General features: G+C 33.8%; 1 protein-coding gene across 1 annotated transcript; it reads left to right on the top strand.

The window, feature by feature from the left end:
• Positions 1-416: 416 nt before the first annotated feature.
• LOC112006345 (vacuolar cation/proton exchanger 3) lies at positions 417-7535 on the top strand. The gene is made up of 12 exons (XM_024038624.2): positions 417-711; positions 2121-2188; positions 2293-2321; positions 4564-4760; positions 5070-5282; positions 5692-5820; positions 5988-6104; positions 6200-6253; positions 6358-6474; positions 6824-6914; positions 7013-7086; positions 7187-7535. Exons 1-11 carry the CDS (start codon positions 439-441, stop codon positions 7081-7083), a joined length of 1359 nt encoding a protein of 452 aa, XP_023894392.1. The 5' UTR covers positions 417-438; the 3' UTR covers positions 7084-7086; positions 7187-7535.
• Positions 7536-9356: the final 1821 nt, after the last annotated feature.

Raw genomic sequence — 9356 nt, 5'->3', positions numbered from 1 at the left:
TAAGTTGAAACTCTCTCTAAAAAAAATATTACTTTGTTTTTGGTGAACATCTAAATATGTAAGCTTTTTTTTTCTTTCCTTCAAAAGTAATGTTGCTTAGCAATAAATTTAAGGAAACAACAAAAATTCACAATTATTTTGTAACATTACCAAATTAGCCTACCACCTCATATATAAACCCACCACAATTTACAATAATATATATATATATAAAAAAAAAAAAAAAAAATTTCCCATATGTGAGGTAGTAGGATTTACCATTAAAGACAATAAGAAACTTCGAGGAAGGTACATCCCAAACCTTCTATGTAAAGCCTAGTCCTCACCTATTTATAACAGTAGCTTTCTCTCATAACACATAAACATAGAACATAGAAGTGTACTTAGAAAATCGAAGTCTTGTTAGCTACAGTGCAATATTTCTGTCGTGTCACAGAAATGGCTTCAAACTCTCACCAAGAACCGTGGCTTTTGGAAAATGGAAACGTCAAAACATTGAGCAAGGAGATGAGGCATGGTCGTACCCACCACTACATGTCATCCTCATCTCTCCGCAAAAAGTCCGACCTCAAACTGGTCTCAAAAGTTCCCATAACTTGCCTTAGACAATTGTTGGCAAATCTTCAAGAGGTTATTCTGGGAACTAAGCTTTCTGTGCTATTTCCAGCCATCCCACTAGCCATTGCAGCTGAGATTTATGGTTTTGGAAGAGTAAGTTCTTGTTATAATTCTTAACTTACTAGGGTTTTCTATGTAACAGTGAAAAGTTACAGGAACTGAAGGAACTATGATTTTTTATCAATCAAAGTGGGCATATTTCATTGACAATTATCGATTATATATCCCACCATCATTTTATGCCTACAAAACAAAATATATGTTCTTTCAATATTAATAATTGTAGGGATGACAAAAATTTCCCAACCCCACTCAATTAATGGCAGAGGGAGGGGGGAGCTGAGGTCCCGATGCTTCCAATTTCATCCCCTCCCTCTTTATTTTATTAATAATAATAATTTTAATTATGTATATATAAAAGTAATCTGTTTTGTATTTTTTTTCCCAACAAACAAATGCTTTTTCATTGAATTAGGAATGTACGGTTTTTTTTTTTTATATTAGAAGAAAATATACTAAACTTTTTATCCCAAAACAAACAACAACAAAAAATCATTTATTTACTTTATGTCACTATTATATTTCTTATTTTGTATTGTATATGTTAAGGCATATAAAAGCAACACTCATTATTTAATTTTATCATAAATTGATTGATTGATATATTTATAAGCTTGGCCTACCTTGAAAGACATTTCTTGCTTCGCCATGGCCTGCTTGACTAGTCTTACACCGTGTGGGTTTCTTTCCCCCAAAAGAGGTGACAAGGGGAGGGCGGGTTCTACTTGCCTTGCACTGAATGTCAATACTCTACATATTTAAATTATTTATATATATATATATATATTTTTTAATTTTATGCGTGTATTATATTCATAATTTATCTCTTTGCAATATTTTATATATTACCATTTCACAAAACACTCCGTTTCTCTTTTTCTCTTATATCTCTATCTCATTAATGTTGAAATTGCCTTATTAAGGATGAGAATATTTCCACTTGCCTTGTGTGAGTTTTCCCCTTCTCGAAGAGGAGGTGACAGGGCAAGGATGAACATCTTTAATTAATCTAACCCTAACCTATTCCGTTGCCCTCCCTAATTGGAATGGAATGTGAATTTTAGCTTGATGGGTAAAATTTCTTATTCTCAAATAAGAGAGATTGATCTAGGTTTGAATTCAGCCTACATAGAAATGAAATCTATTAGTATTTTGGTATGATATAATAAAGAGTAATTACTACATAACAACCACTATATAAGTTCAAATCCATCTATAGTATAATAATAATAATGATGACTACGATGATTGGTATGAAGTAATTCTAGTCAATTTTATACTTTGGTGATGGGGCTGAGTAATATGTACATATACATACACACATCTGCAATCAATTCTCTGCAAGAAAACTGAAAACAGCTCAACAGGCCCTGGAAACAATTACTTTCTCATTCATTTTCTATATTCTTATAATGGGTCCTTTCTGATTTTATTGCAAACAGCCATGGGTGTTCGCATTGAGCTTACTTGGCCTCACTCCACTTGCTGAACGTGTCAGCTTCCTGACAGAGTAAGGCAGAATATTCAAATTTTATACAGTTGTCTACTAATCTATTATTCATTGTATGTATCTGAGATCAATACTAATTTTCGTTTTTTCTATTTTGAAATTAGACAAATTGCTTACTACACCGGTCCTACAGGTATGAGCATGAAATATATTTCTTTTTAATATATATATACACAGACATGACAATTTTCCTAATCATGTTCGAGCAGTGTTCAAGCCCTAATTTGATTCTTTTATAGAACAAAGTTTAAGGCAGCAATTAACTATTGGTGCAGCACATTCTGAGAGTCAGAAAACCATAAATACATTGAAAGAGATGGTTATTTTTTTTTCAAAAGGGTCAAAAAACCTAAATTACTGTTGGCTTGGTTTTGATGGTTTTCCAAAGACCAAACCGGATTCGATCATTTCGATGCTCATGGCTTCACACACTAATCACTTTTGTCCAAATATATAATGTGTTGAATTTTACTGAAAAGTCTGTAACTCCTGGAAGCAAAACGTTTAAAACCTCATTTAACCTCGCTGTCATGCATGGTTGAGATATCACTATCGAGTCCACGGACACTTCATAGTTCTGTCTTGTCCTTTGTACATAAGTAATAGCAAAATTTTCAGTGAAGATTCTAGCTATATATTGTCTGCATCAAATTATATTTGACAGATCAAACTTGGATAGAGCTACAATTCCTAATCAGGTGTGGTATTTTAGGTTTTCAACTAATTTCAAGTATAAATCAAAATGGGATTATTATCTATATTTCATTGACACTTATCAATTATACTAACCCCAATTAAATTTGAGAAAACATTGGGTCAGGAGCTGGCGTAAAAGGTGTGTTTTACGCCAGCCAATCCTGACCTGCCACATCACTATTTTTTTTTTTTTCAGCAGAAAAGATTAAGCAGTCTCCCTTCTCCACTAAACTCAACTCCCTTTCTTCTTTACCCAACAAACTCACACCGCCAGCCACCGCCTCTGGAAAAAAAAAAAAAACCAGCTACCCACCAACCACAACCCACTAGCCAATAACCCACTCAACAACCGCAACTCCAACCACCAAAATCACAACCAAATCATAAATTCAAAACCACAACTGCATCAGCCAAGAAAAGAAAAAAAAAAACACCAGCCACCGTTGAAATCAAAAACCCATTAAAATCCACACAACCACCGCAACCCACAATGCACAACCAGCGCCACAACTTCGACAAACCCATAACCACACAACCTAGCAAACCCAGAGATCTCAAACACACAAACCCATACTGGTGGCGGCAACAATGACAAACCCAATCTAGCCACCACTGGGGTGGCCCCATTTTCCCTCAGCTTCTCTCTCTATCTCTATTTCTCTTTATCTTTATATATTTTCTGTTGTTATTCTTTGATTTATAGCTGAAAATTTCTCTTTTTAATGCCTGCCTGTTTATGGGTTTGGGGATTTGGTTTCTTTTTGGGGTTTAATGATTTGGAAAAAGAAGGGATTTTGATTTGGGTTTGGGGGTGTAAGAAAGAAAGGATTTTTGTTTCAAGTTTTGGGTGTTCAAAAGGTTGTGATTTTGGTGGTTGGAGTTGCGGTTGTTGAGTGGGATACCGGCTAGTGGGTTGTGGTTGGTGGGTAGCTGGTTTTTTTTTTTTTTTTTTCAGAGGCGGTGGTTGGCAGTGTGGGTTTGCTGGGTAGAGAAGAAAGGGAGTTTAGTTTAGTGGAGAAGAGAGACTGCTTAATCTTTTCTGCTGAAAAAAATAATAATAATAAAAAATAAATAAATAAAAATAAATAAATAAATAAAAATTGGTGACGTGGCAGGTCAGGATTGGCTAGCGTAAAACACACCTTTTACGCCAGCTCCTGACCCAATGTTTTCTCATTAAATTTAAGTTCGTGATTGCAATTTGCATTAATTACTAAATTGTATGATTGAATTTAATTGTTTTTATAAAAAAAATTAAATTAAATTAATATAGACATATAATAAAATTTAATCAAAACCTAAATTACAACACCTAAATAATTATGTCTAAGTTTTGTCTAATTTTAATAAGGTAAGACTTTTATTTAGTACTTTTGTAAACTAGACACGATATGGGACCAATAAATGACCATTTTAAAACATGTGTTATGCCTATCTCGTGTCTGATGCTCCTATACACTAGACACAAGCTAAATGCATTATAAAAATGGTTTTGTTTTGTCTAACAAATAATTAAAAATTAAGTTGACAATTACAACAAAACACCATCATTGAATCAAATGGCATATTCCCTCATTAATTAATAAGGGTATACTAAAGGGACTCTTACACATCAATATTAAGAAATTCACAATTCCAAACATTTAAGTTATTAACTAGTTTATCATGTGATTTTGCAGTGGGAGGGCTTCTAAATGCTACATGTGGGAATGCTACGGAGCTCATTATTGCAATATTTGCTCTAAGCGAACATAAAATAGCCCTAGTCAAGTACTCTCTCTTGGGCTCCATTCTTTCCAACCTTCTTCTGGTTCTAGGGACATCTCTCTTCTGTGGTGGCATTGCCAACCTTAGAAGGGAACAAAAATACGACAGAGTGAGTTATTATTTAAAAATAAAAAAATAAAAAAATAAAAAAACCTTTTCTAACATATATATGAGAAATTCTAAAATTATTGTCAATTTACTACCAATAAATATATGATTGTTCCCTCAAAAAAAATTAAATAAATATATGATTAGCATCATTTTAACAATATAATAAATAAATATTGGTATTTTTTTGGTGATTGATGATGACATATAGTAAAAAGTGTAAAATTATTGACATAGCTCATGTATATGTCCTCCAAATGGGTCGAAGTTGATGGTGAATTGATTTTTGCTTGACCGTATGGCATAACAGAGACAAGCTGATGTGAACTCACTCCTGCTGCTGCTAGCATTGTTGTGCCACTTGCTGCCTACTTTGTTTCGGCATTCTGGGGCCTTGCCTGAACACACTGTGGTACCAACAATCCAGTTGTCGAGAGCCAGTAGCATTGTCATGCTTCTTGCATACACTGCCTACCTAGTCTTCCAATTGTGGACACATCGCCAATTATTTGAAGCTCAGGAGGTAGAAAGTAAAAACACACTTATCATTGTTTTTGTATCTAGCTATTTCAATTATTGATAACTTAATTTCTCTTAAATCAAAACATTATTACTTTGAAAGTAGCTTACAAACATTTTGAAAAAAAAAAAACAACAACAACAACAGTGTTAACTGTTAGAAGTAAGGAAAAGAACATTTAAGGTGCAAGCAGACTCATCGCCCTAATGAATTGTCATTTTGCAACTTGTATTACAAATTGATTTCTCTCTAGCAGGCTAATGATATGCCTTAATAATAAAATTTAAAAAGAAAAAAACAATCAGTTTTAGTGTTATTTTTTATTTTGAGGGGCTAAAGAATTCTTTGATCAATCATTCCCTGATACCAATATATGCTAACATAGCTAAATATCTATGGTGCAACCCATCAGGAATCAGAAGATGGTGCAGAGGATGAGGAAGAAGTGCCAGTGATAGGATTCTGGAGTGGATTTGTTTGGTTGGTCGGGATGACTATAGTCGTAGCTCTGTTGTCTGAATATGTCGTGGCCACAATTGAGGTAAAATAAAAAGAATAAAAAAAATAAAAAATAAAAATAAAAATAAAAAGCCATTTTCATAGTGCATGTGTGGTTGAGAATTATCAAATGGAATGTACCTATTTCATGCATTGTACTTGAAAAGATTTATCTATCAAGGTATTCACAAGGATTTCAATTCCTTCCAGGATGCATCAAATTCTTGGGGCTTGTCAGTCAGCTTCCTTAGCATAATCTTGCTACCAATTGTTGGAAATGCAGCAGAACATGCTGGGGCAGTCATATTTGCTTTCAAGAACAAGTTGGTGAGTAATATAATGGCCTTCCTACCATTTTAATTGTGGCACTAAGTTTGGAAACTATAAGATTCTGAGTGAGAATTTTTTGCACACAAATGCAGGATATTTCTTTAGGTGTTGCCTTAGGGTCTGCGACTCAGATTGCAATGTTTGTGGTGAGAACTTAAAACCTACATTGCTGGAATGGCTGTCCTGATAAAGCTTTCTTTTTGAACTTAGTTAAATGGTGATGCTAAATTTATATCGTCTAAATACTCAGGTCCCATTATGCGTGGTTGTAGCTTGGATTATGGGAATTCACATGGATCTTGATTTCAACATCCTTGAGACCACCTCTCTTGCTTTATCAATAATTGCTACGGCCTTCACACTTCAGGTGAGAATATTCATGTCTCAAAAGCTTTCTCTTAGTGCATTTGGAGACCATAGTTTTGAACATGATAAACCATCGTTTGTCCCTAAATCATAAGTTAACAAAAAAGGTGTTTAAAAAAAGTTAATAGAAAGAGGTAAAGCTAATTGTTTAATTATTATTCTAACGCTCTTTAGCCCTAGGCATGAGGAACCATCACTAGTTCTAGAAAGTTAAACTAATGGAAAATGTTGAATTTAATTATTTAACTATTATTCTAATTCAGTATCTCCTGTCAAAAACAAAGAGACCCATCTCTATCAATATCATGTTTGTTCCATTGCTTTGAACTTGTTCACTGTTGATTTTATAGGACGGGACATCTCACTACATGAAGGGACTGGTTCTCCTCTTGTGCTACATTGTTATTGCAGCATGCTTCTTTGTATCCAAAACACCACTTCGTAAGTACTTACAACATTATTGTTTCTAGGATATATTATCTATGCTACGCTATGCATCTATGGTTAAGTCTAATTAATATTTAAATCTTTCTTTTTAGAAACTCTAGGCCAAGCAAACATCGTCAACTCGGGACTTCAAATGACTACAAAAGGATTCTTTAGCGCTTAATAGGTATGCTCAATTTCTTTAAGTACATGAATTTAATTATTTACATGTCACATCCTTATACATATTTTTTTGTATCAAATTTAATAGAACAATTTTACTGCAGGCTTATGTGCCTTAAAGGGTCATTGCTCAGGTAAGTATTCCTCCATTGAAACTTCAACAGATGCAACAGATTTGTTAGTTCTTCAATTTTGATTGGACTCGCCAACCGGAAAACCAACTATATAGGTTTTTCTTGTCGACGGAAGTTGTCATGCCTCTAAAGTTGAGAAGCTTAATGAAGACCGACTAAAACATACATGGTCTCGTATAGATCTCTCAGAATGTTTTTGTGTTTTGTTTGATATAAATGCCAAAAGAGTACTGGTGGCATATGGCAAGGGTTTGGGTTTGCTTTTCTCTTGTAGTGCAATAATTATAGATGAATGGAAATTGTTGTTGTTGTTGTTTAATTTGGATTTGTAATTAAATTTTGTGTTTCAAATATTTATACCAACTAGTTGTTTTGGATTTCCAGGCAATGAGTACTTATATTTTAGTGTCATCTCAGTTTCAACTCAATTCAATTAAACATATAGTGGTATCACTTCCTCTCAACCTCACCTTAGCCAATTTTTTGCTCTCGTGCACACACGGCGCGCGTGCACACACACACATATAGGATGGGATTTCTTTTATTGGAAGACATGTTGTATTTTGATAAGTCAACAATTAGACTTGAGTTCTTTGGGGTAGTCGAGATTGGTACTTAGGGCAATATATTTTCTATTGGTTGATATTGTTGTGTAATTTCCCCGTAAATAATAAAATACTCCAATATAATGGGTGAGTGAAGTAGAAAAATATTGGAAATTGAGTATTCTTTAATGAAATAATTAGACTTTATGACAAATAAAGGGAGATGAAGAAACAAGTGAGCTTGTTGTTAGCAATGCTAAACAAATATGTTTAATAAGATTAATTAATAAATATGCTCTTCAATGCCCAAAATGGCATATTTAGTAGTAAATCCAAGACCATAAATAAGTTTAACAACATTAGACAAATATATCATTCAATAAATAAAAAAAGTGAAATATTTCACTTTATTTATTTATTGAATGATATATCTGTGTTTGTTTTTAGACCCCTTAAACAACAACAGGATTAACCTAGTTAATTAGATAAGTGATTAACTTAGTCAAATTATGCAAATCTAGGGCTATCACAATCAAACAATCATATCAAGTATATAGCAGCGGAAATATAAATAACACAGAGATATGATCACCCAGGAAAACTAAACCGATAAAAAACCTAGGGAAGATTTAACCTACCTATCCTCAAGGTAAACTTGAATCCACTATAGAAAGAATTGAAGTTTTACAATAAGACTTAGACTACTAACATCTTATTGCTACCCACCAGTAGAAACTTACTGACACGACCACGTGCAAGCTCCGAAACCACGGACTCCTTCTTTCTTGGATTCTCCAGCAAGTACAAGCACTCTCGCTTGTGTATCTTTAAGCTCTTATGGCAGCAACTAAATGATCATCAAGTTCTTGAACGAATCTCCTTCTTGATAATCCTAAGCTTGTGTGAAGGAAAACTCCTCACAGATCTCACAAGAGATTCACACAAACAGCAATATGAGTAACAAAGACCTTAGAGAGATTTTGGTACAAAACCCTAGATACAAAAAAGGCACTATCTTCTCTCTTTGAAAAGTCTCTTAAAAACGTGCTTAGGGTTTCCTTTATATAATGGGAGAAGTAGATCTGAAACCCTAATCCTTAATGGGCTTGGGCTGAGTTGGAAATTCTGCAGAAAAAACATTCTGCCCAAGATTCGATCAATCGAGTCTAAGCTTCGATCGATCAAGCCAGGCCGAAAGTCACTAATAATTCTGCAGCCACTCAATTCCAACTATACATAAACACACACATTTTCAGCAAGCCAAAACAAGACTAGACAACCTGTTTTGATCATAATTAGCCAACATTACACATTAGAGTTCTAAATATATAAATTCCTAAATCTTTAGAATCGAACAATTTGTCTAAAGGAGCAACAAATTATCATAATGGCGCACAGGTTGACAAAGGTGTGAAAAAAACGAAGGACATTAACTGACCCTCACCCTCCATTAGTTTTCAATATACATACAATTACTTTCTTTCTTGCATTTAGTAGGTCTGGAATTAAATCTTCTCATTTAACAATATGCGCAAGATACCTTATTCTAGATTTAGATTCAATAAAATAGCTATGGCTATTGCACATTTGTACTA

Source organism: Quercus suber, unplaced genomic scaffold (genome assembly GCF_002906115.3).
Source record: "Quercus suber isolate HL8 unplaced genomic scaffold, Cork oak 2.0 scaffold_377, whole genome shotgun sequence".
In the NCBI taxonomy this organism is placed as follows: Eukaryota; Viridiplantae; Streptophyta; class Magnoliopsida; order Fagales; family Fagaceae; genus Quercus; species Quercus suber.
The sequence above is the reverse complement of the archived record's forward strand: the minus strand, read 5'-3'. Positions and strand labels throughout refer to the sequence as shown.